The following is a 14,498-nucleotide window of genomic DNA, read 5'->3' on the forward strand; positions in this document are numbered from 1 at the left end:
GAATGCTCGATTGGAAACTTCGACTGGTAAGGAACAGGTGCGTAGTAGAAACGCAGATGTCCGTTGTCGACACTTTAGGTGCAAAGATGCAAAACACCGACTTAATGCCTATGCAATCGCCGATCAGTTTTGAAGATTATATTAGTGTGGTGGCCTATTATATAGGCTCAAATAGCGTTGGCAAGCTTAAACGTTCACACACACACAAGCACGCATTTTTTTTAAAGCAAATTTGTTTTGTTATAGGGAGTGTTTGATATTTTTATGGCGTTTTGAGCTGAAATAGCCATTTTGAAGAAATTTATTCGGTGCAGTTCACACCCAGCCCAGCCGCCAGATGATCTGGGGTGGTAGAGATGAGTTGAAGGAATGAAGTGAGGGCCCTTGACCGTACGAACCGTAGTTTATCGCTTGTACGAAGATACAGCCGCGGTGTTTCTATTCCAAAATCACTATTTTTGGATCATTGGACCTTCCTAAGGGCTTTCACTCTGATTCCTTATAGAAATACGACTTTGGATTCGGCACATGGCCGACCCTTGTAAATGTGACCGGCTTTTGCATTCAAAGCGCCCTGCAAAACCACAAATGACCCAATTGACCATATGACCACAAATGACCACAAACCACATTTGGAGCAGCCCAGCAACAAGCATCAACAGTATAAATGGCGTGAATGAAATTGAGCAGGCATAAACATTGGGCAGCGGCAAGAGCCGTTTGCTATTTATGTTATCACTTCTCATCTTTTTCATTTTCATCATTTTTTAGGTCACTCATTTCATTTTTTCATCATCATTGTTTGCGAATTTTTGATCGGTTGGTTTCATATATCGTAGGATTTGTTTGCATGCTAATTGTCCCAAATCTAGACCCATTCTGAGGTATCGCAAATTGCATGGTATTTCCGCAAGTGAAGTCACATGTAAAAACAAAATGGGAATTTCGAAACAAAATTGATGAATTCCGTTTTGGTCACATCAGATGTGTCAAACAAGCTAGAAGGATAGCAGATGAAACAAAATAGGGTCATATTGATTGTAGTGCGCTACGTGATTTATTTATTTCCATTTCACATTCACATCACATTCCGAAACTATGTCTTATCAATTTTCGATGCCTACTAATATTCTATGAATAGTTTTATTATTCGAATGTTATTGATGTTGCACAACATTAAATACTTATTGAACAAGGCACTGCTTTCATAAAGTACGGTGCATAGTAGAAACCGCGATGGTTTCCTGTATTTGCCCCGTGCTTGTGTTATGAGGAAAATAGATTGGAGGACAACCAGGGGGGGGGGGGATCCGGGATTTCGTCAACTGGAGCACGCAACATTGTGGGCCCGCTAGAATTAACGCCGGCCGCTCCAAAAGCCCCTACATTTTAGCCATTAAATTTGCTGAAACTTTTTCAATGTTTTTAAAAATTGCCGTTGCTCATTGATCCGTCTCGTGGTCTCTTGTATGCCAAACGAGCTTCTGACTCCTACCCATAGTGAGCCACGAACCTAATATTCTTTTGTTTCAATTTGAAACCCACGGTGCTTTATTACAGGGTGTCGCGAGAAAACAAAAATTGATTAATATGATTTTTGGCGCGGCATCGTAGGTCCAGATTTTAGGCGTGGTCCGGCTACTTACTAATAGACAATACAGAAAACGAAAATATTCTGAGACAATGTTCAGTCTGATTCCGTGTTGAACAAATTTAAAACCAGCACCCCGAACCTACCGCCCCATTATTTTCCTGCGCGTCCAAAGGATCTAATTTGCCTCAGTCCCTAATCCCAAAAGAACGAAAGAACATTTACCGTGTCATGCGACTATACGTCTATACGGCTATCGGATGCCCTCTGACCAGACTGACAGCACCAAGACAAAGGCCAAATGCCCCTCTTTGACGAGCCAGATACGAACACGTATTCTGGGACGCGAACCTGCCACCACGCGTTTCGTCACATCACGAACGTGGTCCGCGTGACGTCAGCGCTGTGCTGAAATCGGGTTTCCGCCACGACGAGTGATATGTTTACGTGATATAATAGTTCTCAAACAATTTAGGTATTGATAAAACAGCAGTAGTAGTAGCCTTATTCCTCGGAGAAAAACCAGGAGAATGAATATATAGATGTGTTGATATTTCGGCGACATGCCTTTATCGAAACGAGTAGCAGAAGCATCTATATCTGGTTTTTCATTCTCCTGGTTTTTCTCCGAGGAATAGGGCTATTACAACTGTCTTATCTGCGTGAGTAATGTTCCTCGCAAATGCACTAAACAACTTACTACGCATTGTTGCCAACTGATTCGGAGAAAGGTGATATTTGCGAACCGTCCTTTTACTAACACCAATGGAGTCAGCACGACGAAAGTAAGCGCAACGTTCGGGCAAACAAATGATTCTTGTCACCCGAATATAAAGATTGCTGCTGTATTAAAGCTATGTTCTCACATGGTTTCTCAAAGCAGCGATAATGCCGGCAGGTTATTTAGGCGATAGAGTTGAGCTAGAATGATGAGAGAGGGCCATGGCGGTACGGCCATTTTTCATCATTTGCACGAACTCTGCAGCCGTAATGCTCCACTGGGGGTTTATTTATTATACATTTTTTTTATTACCTTTGGGCTGATGTACTCTTCTAGGGGTTTCAGCCTGGTACCTCATAGAACTACGGGTTTGGGTTCAGTACGTGGCGGACCGTTGTATGTGTGGTGGCTTGACCTACAAAGTTTCCAGAAATCCTCAACTTGACAGCAAGATCAAGAGCTTGATCAACAACTCAACTCAATCCTAAACTCCAGATCCGGAGAAGCCCGGAGCAAACGCTGAACATGCAAGACATCACGAACGAATAGTGCAGACATAAACATTCGGCCGTAACAAAATCCGTAGATATAAGCGCAAAGGCTCGCGAATAAGCTGAACCCTGTATCCCCGAATCGCGATTTGTAAGTTCAATAAACGTAGCGAAATTTGTGGCTTGAATTACAGCCGCCGCTCGCACGCCTCTCCCCCCCCCCCCCCCCCCTTCCCACCGCACCGCCGTCCGTCCCTAATTCTCCCGGCGCGCGGGGCGCCGGGCCACAGATCGACTGCCAAGCAGTCGACACGCCGCGGACCAACCAACGCCCGGGTCATAGCGCCCCGGGCACCGCGACCTCTGACCGCCGAGCGGACAGAACGCGCCGCGCGGCTGGGACAGGGGCGGCTAACACAGGTAACACCGTCACAGATCCACGAGCGCACCGGAGTGCAGCAGGACGATCCCTTTCCATACCGCGCACCAAATGCTGAGACACTCTTGTCTTAATCCTTTCCAGTACATGCTTGTTCATGTTTATCCCAATCCGCTTTTGCTAATGAAGATTCTTTGTCCTTTGAACTGTCTTCCAGTATGAAATGCCTCTTGACATTTCCCGACGTATGGGTGATATCATGGGCGGCGACACTCAAGTTCTTTTTGGTTGCGGGGGGCGGCGGAGGATGCGCTAGTCATGAAGGACCTGCGTCAGCACCGTGTTACGTGGCTTTCTAGTTTAACCTCCCACACCTTTGCGCACCTTATGACCCTAGATGTCTGAAGTTTATTGCTCTGGTTATCCCTTCACCTGTTACAATCTGTAGCTAGTGTTGTGAGCTAGCAGGATTTCTCATAATTACATGGCTGCTGGTGCCCTAGCTTTGATAAATGCAGTGCTATATGCGACGAACAGACGTTGATTTGGATTGTCAGACGTCCGGCTACGCTGACAGTTCCAACCCCCGGGCTTGGCGGCTAAGCCATTCGGTCAAATCACATGACGTACACTGAATTTTTGATTTTCCTCGGGTTTATGCCACAGCATCCCTGTCTAAATGCTGCTTAATTAAGATGCAGTTTATCTATGAAGCGTGAATTGCGTGTATGCATTCGGGTAAGGGTTTTGACATTGCACCACATTTTTTTTAAACAACTCGATGTCATTGTATGGACAATTCACATTGACTACGACTCTATCTGACTGAAGCTGAAAGCTAACTGCATTAAAGTTTTGGCTGAAAGCAAGCTGTTTCAATTTTCAACTGTGACAATTTTCTGCATGAAAAATTCCTATGGAAGCTGGCGGTGAACATGACTTTGTCTTTACGGGGTTGAAAAATGAAGGTGTTATGATTAAGACCTTAATGTGTAAACCCAGCCTCACTTTTGCCGATGTGTTGTTTTACCTATCTATTATTTATCAACAACAGGAGCCTGTTAAACATATTTTGAATGTCAAACATTCAGAGCATGTTTAAGGTATGTGTGCTGCACATTCACAGCATGCATAACGCAAGTATGCTGTACATATGAAGTGTGTTAACGTATGCATGTCGTGCATTCAAAGTATGTTTAACATATGTGCGTTGTGCATTCAAGGTGTGTTATACGTGTGCATGTTGTAAGTTCAAGTACATTGAATATCGACCCCTAATCATAAAAGTAAACTTAGCCACTTCGGGATGCCCGCTCTAATTTCCCAACCCCAGTATAAGGGTTACTAACCTTTATAGTACTACGTGAGACACAGAGGTCTCACGTCTTCTACGTGAGACGCAGAGGTCGCTTCTGAGATTACTGCTGTCTTATCTATGTGAATAATGTTCCTTGCAAATGCACTGAACAATTTAAGTAGTTTCTGAGATTAAGTGACGCCATTGGTGTTGTTGTTACCAATGAACTTCCACCACCTTGTGCCACCTGGATGTAAGTGTATCTTTCGTTTCGTTCTTTGTCACACATGTAAGTACTGGGATCGGGTGGAAAGTGGAATTGGACGGCATGAGACGTGGCCGGATGGAGTTGGACGCTGCAGAACAGGAAGAGACGGAAAGTGATGGACCGTGATGAGGCTAGGCAGGACCGGATGGAAGCAGATAGAACTGGATTGGACTGGACGGTACCGGATGAAATTGGGGAGAGCTCATGGGATCAGATGGATCTGGACGAGACCAAGGACCGGAAGGGACTGGACGGGGTCTGGCAGGACCAGGCAAGGCCTGATAGAACCAAACAGGACCAGACAGGACAAGACAGAACGTGGCGTGATGAGTTGGATCGGACGGCAAGGAATGTAACCAATAGGAACAGGACTGAATGGGATGGAACCGGATGGGACCAGGATGGGATCCACCGGGACCAGACGGGCCCGGTCTGGTCCCGTCTTCTTGGATCCAGGTCTTCCTGGAAAAAATTGTCGAAGAGCCTTCTGGGGTCTTGGATTTTTATTGAAACTTCGTCGAAGAATCCTCTGGGATTCGGGTGCTTTTTCAAATTTTGTTGAAGGATCTCTTAAGGTATGGTATCTTTTGGTGGAACTAGGCACATGTATGTTCAGGCCGATTTGGGAACATGAGCGCGTCTTCGCAATCGGCACGCCTGTGAGAGCGTATAATTGTAATATGCCTTACATGGCCACAGCCTTGCTTGTAACGACAGTCCCTATCTGTGCTATCTAACGACAGTCCCTATCCCTATATGTGCTTCGTGGGTCTCTGGTCGGGACTAAAGATGCACCACAGGACAAGCGCCCCTCCCTCCCCCCCCCCCCAAAAGCAGCCCTTTTCCACTTTTTCAGGTGCATGATATACAGGAATAATAAAGTGTTCTCCCCCTTTGACACGCGCTCGAGTGGCCGGCTAAATGCCCTTCGCTTGGGTGTGGGAGTGAGGTCAATTTGACCTCCTGAGATATCAAAAAATAAAAAGGCAAGACACGCCAAGTTCTAGGGTGGAAGTGCGATTATGTGACCTCAATCGCATCCAAATTCCTAGGTCGTTTTCCTAGGTCATAAACTTGGCGTCAAACAAGGTCAAACAAGGTAAAACTTAAGATTGTTCACCAGAGAGACCCAGACCTCCGCATGCGACCACCTCGAACCTAGATACTTGTTCTAGGCTAAAGATTGCTGGTTTTCACTTGAGTTAAATGACCTTTTTGACCCTAAGAAAGTCAAGGTGACCAAAAGCCTACGAAATTGCTTCTATCTTGTCATTCGAATAAGCGTCAGGGATACGCTCGGCAGTATGTTCCTAAAAATAAAATGCTGACTCGGGTCATTATGGGTCAGCAGCCTGCTCTGATTTCTAAGAAGCCCATAGATCATATCTGTTGCCGTTCCTATTATAAATGAATTCAAAATGAGCACCAGAAACAGCTCATACAGCAAGCTCTCCAGTAATAAAACCGGTTTGTTTTGGCCTTTGACCTCCGTCTGACCTTTATACGCCACCGTAGGTCAATGTAATTTATTCCGATTATAAACCAATTTAATCGGACTTTGGCCTGCCATAAGCCAGCGACCTTACAAGGTGCACCTAAATTTTACATCAAAAGATCTGCTATTCATTTCTTTGCAGCTATGCAAAGGTTGGTGTGGCTGCGACGAGCCATTTGGGAAATCATGCCGAAAAACCTTCCGGGGGTTAATTTGACCAGACCCGACCTCGTGTTAAACGGCCCGGGTGCGACCTTGGCTACACAAATAACTCTAAGGACTCAACGCGACCCCTGAGCGGTCAAGTAGCCCCTGGGTCGTTCCGAGGTCCCCTTACTGTCCAGCGGGGAGTTTCAAACCACGGGGCTCGAAGTAGCTATGAGTGAGTACGTCACCGACCGACTGTGACAGCCTCGGGGCCACTGGCTGACATGACTCCCTGTTGGGCACTGTGGGCCCGTGACCAACGCAAGGGCCCCACCACTGTTTCACGGACCAAGACCGACGAAGTCGTGGCCCCCGCCTAGCTCCTGCTTGGGAAATGGCCCCCAGGACTCAGACTGACCAGGATCCAACTGTTCGGTGTTCGTCGTCTCTGGACGACGAGATACCCGCATTGCCTTAGGGGTCCTCAAACGGTGCAAGAGGGCCTCCCACTGATATTTAAGGTCACGGTCCTACGGGCCGCGATTCTCTATCTGATTTACAGCCAGCCTTTGGGGCCCTTATGCCCTCCAACTGAGCCTTTGATCGTTGGTTCCGCTGGGCCGCCCGGGCCCCTCATCGGGCCTCATCGAACTCTGCCCCGGTCTTGGTCGGGGCCCCTTGCGAGCACAGGACCTTCTGTTAGGCACTGCGGGCCGCTGACCGATACAGGGGTCCCGACCAGTATAAATTGCTGTCCCCGGCTTTGTAACTGATTGCAAAGTGGACCGTTAGGCCCATATCGACACAGAGCTAACTGTGCGGTGCTGGTGGTGCCTGACCGACAAATAAGCCATATTGACTCAGGGGTGCCCGATCGGCACAGAGGGCCCTCTGACTGTCATTTGAGAGTCCGTCCCTGCAGGCTGGAGACCTCGAACAAGACCCGGGCGGCACCGCGTACCCTTTAGCCCCCCCCCCCCCAATCGGGCCCTTAATTGTCGGCCCCGGTGGGGCCCCTAGGCTCTTCGAGCGCCCTCGAACACTGCTTCTGGCCGGCTCCGCCGCTTACCAATACAGGGCCCCCTGATAGGCGCTGTGGGCCCCTGACAGACGCTGGGATCCCGAGCAATGCAAATCGCCGCCTCCTGCTTTGTCTCTGCATGGGGAATGGGCCCTAAGGCCCATGCCGACACGGGGCCGACTGTGCGTAATTGGTAATGTTTGACCGACATATAGATCTTTAGCCACTGAGCGGCCCCGATCCACGCGCAGGACCCTCCGGATGGCATTGAAGTGCTCAGCCCTGCGGGCCGGACCCCTGAATAACAGCCTCCGGTGGGCCTTCGGGCCCCCCGGACCATGAAATCAGGCCCTTGATCGTAGGTCACGAGGGCCCTTGGGCCCCTCGGAATCTAAGGGAGGGGAGGCACCTGTACCCTGTGCTCTCCTTGCCTGCGCTATTGCGCAGCACTAATGATGTGACACGCCGGCACGGGCCCTTCCATTGATTCACTGTGGCCTATTTAGTATCTCCCTTCGTTGTCAAAGGCATCCGACCAACGAAAGGTGCCCTCTAACATTCGGGGCTGCGTCCCTATCTCCGTTCAGGAATTAGGCCCTTCGCCGACTTAGAGACCCTTGAAAACATGGGACCCCCTGTCAGGCACAGTCTCCTTGCTGGCACAGAGCCTCCATCATCTCAGGAATCCCGACCAATGCTTAAGGTCTTATACCTGGCATTCACGGTCTCCAGCCCTTGTCTCTGTCTCTGTCTCTCTTGTCTCTGCTTGGATGGTGGACCCCCTGGCCGAAGAGGGGCCGACTATGTGGCATTTGGGGGCTCAGGCCAACATGGGGTTTTTAAATTGTCCCGCAGCATGGATGCAGGAGGCCCTCTAAGTGGTCTTCGAGGGCCCCTACCCGCGGGACCGTGATTCTTCCATATCTTCCAGCCAGCCCGTGGAGCTCTTCGAGCACCTGAATCGGGCCCATTGCCTTCGTTCCCAAGAAACCTTCGACCCCTTGGGACCTACGGGGTGGGGTTGGGGGTAGGGATGAGGAGGCATATTTATCGTGCCCCTTACCTGGTGCGACCCGGGGTCTACGAGCAGCCGGGGCTTTTGTACGGTAGGAGGGTCTTTGGGCTGCCAAAAGGCCCCTGTGCAGCCAGCACGAACCTGAGTGTCCATATGGCCGTAAGGATACTCCCAAATGGCTTTGGCGACCGGATGGGCAGCTGAACGTCCAATGAGCCCACAACACTTAGCACAGCATTTACACAACACTTGGCCTCAGTAGGCCGATGAGCACTTAGGTGGCCCAGATGGACCCCTGAACAATCAGAGGTACCCATTGCTGACCGGTGGGGTCCTGGACGGCCAATGAGCCCCCGAGTGGTCAGGGGAGAACGTCACTGGCAAGTGGCATCTCAATGCCAGGGGCGCCCCTTAGTGGCCCGAAAGGCCTTAACAGACTAAAACAGCACGTGAACGACCGGAGCGTGACATATTTTTAACTGCCGGTGTGATAGTCAGCCTCGCGACGATCTGGGGCGCAGCCAGAACTTTGGGGCAGCTGGGCAGGGTTGAGAAAGGGCCCCTTATGGTGAAAGGCCCCCCAACAAAATATCCACGGATATGGCCCGCTTGTTAATGAGGACAACAAGCGGCGGGCAGCGACGGCTGGCGGATGGGACTCTGGCCGGCTACGTTGTCATGTTTCGTAATGTGCTCTGAACAATCCGGCTTGCTATAAGTCGGCGGAATAATAGGATGCGAGCTTAGCAAGTAGGACGCTCTAGGCCTTACATGAGGTAGTGGTTATAAATAGTTTTTCTATTCGTGTGAAAAAATCGGGAATTTCAGCCCGCGGCCTGCTACGACAATGAAAAATATCCTTTCACAATTAAGCCGTGGTGGTGGAAACAATGAGACCGACGGAAAAGCTGCCAACTTTCATTGGTAGCAATGATTTTGCCAGTCCACCGCTTTTTTAAAGATTTAACCCGAACCTTTTGGATAGATAGATTTCTGGGCACTGACCTCACGTCAAGCAGTGCTTGTTGTGTGAGCCCTGACACCTACCTCCCGATCGCGCAATTCCTTGTCAACGTCAGAATTTGGTGGCGAAAGCTCAGCGTGCCGCAATGCTCAGTACGGTCCGTCCTGCCCTCTAACGTCACCTGACGTTCAGCGCGGTCGCTGCCAGCGGCCGCAGGCCATGGCTGTCACGGACAAATAGCGAGCGCCTAAAGCGACTCGAACTCACCCCATCACGGTTGGGCGAATCGGAACGCATGCGCCCTAACCAACTGAGCCACCGCGACGGAGTGGCAGTTGAAAGACAAACGTTTCCATTTCGACCTAGCCACACCGAGATGCGGAAGAAGCCGTAGTTTCCACTTCTTCCGTGGAGTAGCGCTTTAATCTGGGCTTTCGGGGAAGAAGCACCCGGCGAGCGCGTGCCTTCGTTCCCCGCACGGCTGTGTGCGGGACCAAACACCTACAAACGAGCAGCCGGCCCCCGGGCCGCTCGCTGGCCCGGCTGCGAGCGCCGCATCGAGCGGCGCTACGGATCGCGGTCGGCAGCCCGGCGAGGGCACTGGTGACGGGGGTTCCGAGGAGACGAGCAGAGCGGCACCGTCTGCAGCAACGTCAGGAGGCAGCTGCTAGTGTGCAGGGCAGCGCCGGCGCCGACCGAAGCCGTTCGAGATGTGCAGCTTCAGTCCGCGGCAGGTCTGCAGGCACGGGCGGTGGAGAGAGGAGCTGAACCGACGTCGTTCTGCTCCACCATTTGCCGAGACCTGCCGCCGCGCCCCGGCCAGCGGCGTGGGCTTCACGTCTTGTGCGGTGTCGTGGGGTGCAGCGGCCGGCCGAACAGCGCCGCTTACAGGCCGACGTGAGCGCGGCCGCCGCAGTGACAGCGCCTCAAGGTCAATCCTGCTTTCCTCACTGGCCTCGTCCGTGATGCATGCCAGACGGCCTGAGCGCGCGACCACGGCGTGTAAACCCCGCGTGATACATCACGCACCCTGGAGCAGGAGCAGAGGCGGGAGCTGGAGTTGGTGCTGGAGCCAGAGCCAGAGCCAGGGCCGGCGCTGGGCTGTTGGCTACGCGTCGCCGACGCGCACGCTTAAGAGGCGACGCTGAACCGGGTACTCGGGGTACGTCGGTGCTTTTTGTTCTATGAGCACATTTGTTGAAGTCAGCAACGCAGAAACACTGACCACGTATCTGATGAGACGTAATGTTTATCCAGTAGAAAAACGCAGACTCTCGCAGTCGTGGAAGTCAACGTAACAGACAGCGCAGACCTGAACCCTGGTTGGTCAGCGGCGACTTCGCCTGTTCACAGTTTAATGAGCGTGCTCGGTGCCTTATTAATTTGTGCGGTGAGTTTACTCAGCAAAGATACTACGAAAACAAACACGTGCTTCAACACGCGTCTGCGATGCAAGCACTTGTTTTGTATACGTATATCACCATCCCCACCAGCCAGGATTTGAGGCGCCTTGTGAAAGCCTTAAAGCATCGCGGACAGTAACCTTTCTCGAATGCTCTGAATAACCCGGAAGGGCCACGCCGCGCTTATTTAGAGCGCGTTTGAAGCATGTACGCGTAATCCGGCACGCACTACATCGCAGGCGGGTCAACAGCATGCTCAGGTATTTTTGTGGGAGCATGTGTGCGTACAAGCAGGCGTACATGTCTCAGAGCTAATCCGACACCGCGGCAGAACTGAACATGAAGTCCGGGAGGGCGGGGAGGGGGCGAAGTTCCAGCCTCGCCCCCCCCCCCCGCAAGCACAAGGAAAATCCACACCTCTGTTGGAAAATCCACACATCTGTTGCGGGGGAGGGGGGGGGGGGGGCGAAAATCCACACCTCTGTTGCGATTGCCCTCCGGCAGGCCAGCCCGGCCCGCAAAAACACGGCGAGTCCGTTGGATAATGATATTTCGTACCAGCCATTCCTGATGTGGTTCGGTGGGTGCCGGTCCGGCGCCGGAGCCGCCCGGGCCGGCAGCCGACGGCAGACAGGGACTAGTCACGTGATCACATCGTAAATGGAATGTCTCCGCAGAAAGAAATGGCAACTCAATCACAACTGGGAATTGCGCTGGGCACCGGCCACGAGCGCCGGAGCGCACTGCGCGCCCAGCGCCCCTGGCGGCCACTGATCAAACTGAGAGACCTCCGACCAACCACCAGATGGCGCGCGCGGCCGCCCGCTGACTAAACGTGGCCACAGCGCGTAGCGTCGGCGCAGCGGGGTGGCTGAACGCCGCGGGTGACTGAAGGTTCCCTGGGTTGGGCGGGCCGCTCGTGTGCACATTGGCCCCACCGGCCGCCGCCGAAAAGCTCGCCTGCAAACACGGCCCTTCCACGGCCGCATCGCTTCGAGTACAAAACACATGCACGGATATATGCACACTGACACCGCTCCACGGCGGCAGGCTGATATACGCGGGCGACGCACGCAAGGGTAACTGCAGAACGCATCACAACGCATCCCCAAAACGAAACGATGACCTCCGGCGGCGTCGCGGAGCCCTCGGTCAGCTCACCGCCCGTCGCCGCGCGGCGCATCCCAGAGTAAACACAGGCACCGTCCGCGGCGGCAAGCGACTAACCCAATCCAAACGGAGCACACGGCCTGCGCGGTCGGCGCGTGTGCGCAGTCTGTCCGGTCCGGGGGCGCGCCGCCATCGCCCCCATCCCCGAACGTCGCCGGGCGCGTCGCGCACGCCCGGACCGGCCGTCCGAACATCGCACGGCGGCGGGGCCCATGACTTAGCAGTTATTGGCACTGAGGCGGAGGCGAGTGCTTGTGCGCGCGGCGGCCGCGGCCGCGGCGGCGGCGCTCGCGGCGCTAGGTGGCGCCGTCGTCGCGGAAGCGGCCCGCCTCGGGCGAGCCGCCGCCGCGACGCCGGCTTAGGTCCTGCGGCTCGGCGCGGCGGCGGCGGCCCGTCCACCACCTGGCGGTAGTTGTCCCACGAGATATCGTGCTTGCGCTTCACGTGCACCTGCAGCGAGCGTTTGTACTTGAACACGGAGCCGCACAGGTCGCACGGCAGCGGCTTGGCCTCGCCGTGAACCTCGCGCTTGTGGCGCGCGAAGTCGCGCACGATCATCTTGGCGCAGGACTCGCACCACCGCGACCGGCGCACTGTAACGACAAAGGGCGTCAAAAGGCCAGCCTTAGCAAAAGGCCGGTGGGCGCCGACTCAGCCGGAGGCACAAGCGAGCGAGACGCGCCGGCTCGTTCGAAAGCGCGGCGCACGTTTTAGCTGCAGGCACGCGACTTGAAAGGGTGCACAACATTTCATTCACGGTATACACGCGAGCAACAAATGGAGCAGCTCAGTGCAAAGGTTCTTTTAACGCATTCCCGGAACGAAAAGGCAAATCATGAGCAAAGAGAGTCGTCCCCAACTGATTACACTCTTCCCAAAAAGCGACATCATGAGATCCCGCTATTCAGAATGCTGACAGGGAATGCCACTACGCGCGAGCAGAGGCTCCTCACAAATCAGACGACTTCATTTGACACAGCAAGAATCTGTCCCGAATCCTGACAGCACGGTCGCGGCCGCGCACCACCTGCGGCAGCCACAGTTCTCCATCGGCAGCAGCCGGACAGCTCCAACATCCTGACGTCCCGCTCCGTCACGGCCCGCCCGCGGCACCCCTGGCCGCGCCAGCTCACCTGGCGAGTGCATGCTGGACGCCGGGTCGATGCCCGGAGCAGCCGTGAGGACGTCTGGGACGCACACAGATCAGTCAGGTGACGGGTACTGGCAGTGATGCACCGGCAAAGCACTAGCACGTGGCGCAAAGATATGCGCCGAGAGATCACTGTGCCCACTTCAAACACTGGTTCCCTGTCTCACACCGTCCGCGCCATGGGACACCGTGGCCACGCCGCAGCGGCATTAGCACATGCTGGCCCTAAAGACGATGCAAACCAGCCCTTTTTGGTTTGTACGCCTGGTTTTTGGTGTAGTTTTGCTCGAGCCCTGTCGTACAGGTGGTACGCACTGATGCAATACAGCTGAAAGCCAAGCTTGGTGAGTCAGGTCATGAATACACTGAAAACGACCCGCTGAATATCAACGGAACGCTCCACCACGCACAGAGCACGGTAAAATACAGGGAGCGGTCGCGCATCGGTCGTCCCAAAACCTGACATGGCTGCGTGCCTAGATACAGTGAAAAGGAAAACACTCAAATGACATGTAACGCAGCTGAATAAGCAACGATTATCGCGCAATTATACAATGTAATTCTTGCCATTCAATGAAGATTTGGAATACAGAATCCAAATATTTATCCGAGGCAGACTGTGGGCGATCTCCTTTGCGACAACGAGGCATCACTCGTCGGGGAGTGATACCATTTTGTCCATGGAAACGTTTCTTCACCCAAATCGCCACTGTCCCGGTGCAAACCCGCAGCATGTACTATATCGGACTGGCACGCGATCAGTGGCAAAATTTCGCATCGCTGTGGCATGTCATTCCCCAATTCAAAGTAACATGCAGCGAGATGCGTGACTTTGGAGAGATTTACTGCCAACGCAAATTGAGAGTAAATGTCATCTTTGCGTGTTGTATAACCGTGATTATGCTTCGTACTTAATAATAACACAAGATACTTAAACTAGATATGTAACTACAATAGCATATATATATATATATATATATATATATATATATATATCATAACACCATAGCTAAAAATAACATAATATAGCTACATAAAACCGCGGAAACAACGATAGGACGCGTTCCAAAAGCACTTCTTTCCATTTAGGACAGCACTTAACGCAAAAATTAAACTGGTGATGCGACGGAGAAAAAAACACTATTTCTTCTCCTATCCCAGCATAAATCTTGCCCTGCCGAAGGACAAGTTCCAAAACGGGACCGATCTTCTAACCGCCTCCGTCGTTCCATTTCGTCGGGTTTGGCACACGACCCCGTTACCCACACGTCATGACCCAGCCGATCTCCGCGCGTACTCACCCATGCCGATCTCGCCGTTCTCCATCTCCTCGACGGAGACCATCAGGTCCTGGCCGGCGAGCGCCGCGTCCTCGGCTCGGGAGCC

At 52.7% G+C, this 14,498-nt stretch overlaps 1 protein-coding gene across 1 annotated transcript in view; it reads right to left on the bottom strand.

Moving 5' to 3' along the window:
• Positions 1-10,056: 10,056 nt before the first annotated feature.
• Positions 10,057-14,498, bottom strand: part of LOC119094821 (uncharacterized) — a 7,498-nt gene continuing 3,056 nt past the window's right edge. Inside the window, exons 2-6 of the mRNA XM_037217746.1 lie at positions 14,414-14,488; positions 13,096-13,149; positions 12,354-12,555; positions 10,419-10,455; positions 10,057-10,125 (exon numbers count right to left, since the gene is read on the bottom strand). Coding sequence (XP_037073641.1) covers positions 10,057-10,125; positions 10,419-10,455; positions 12,354-12,555; positions 13,096-13,149; positions 14,414-14,488 — 437 coding nt within the window. The remainder of the gene's footprint in view (positions 10,126-10,418; positions 10,456-12,353; positions 12,556-13,095; positions 13,150-14,413; positions 14,489-14,498) is intronic.

The sequence above is a fragment of the Pollicipes pollicipes genome, unplaced genomic scaffold (genome assembly GCF_011947565.3).
Source record: "Pollicipes pollicipes isolate AB1234 unplaced genomic scaffold, Ppol_2.1 Scaffold_401;HRSCAF=451_pilon_pilon_pilon, whole genome shotgun sequence".
Lineage (NCBI taxonomy): Eukaryota > Metazoa > Arthropoda > Thecostraca > Pollicipedomorpha > Pollicipedidae > Pollicipes > Pollicipes pollicipes.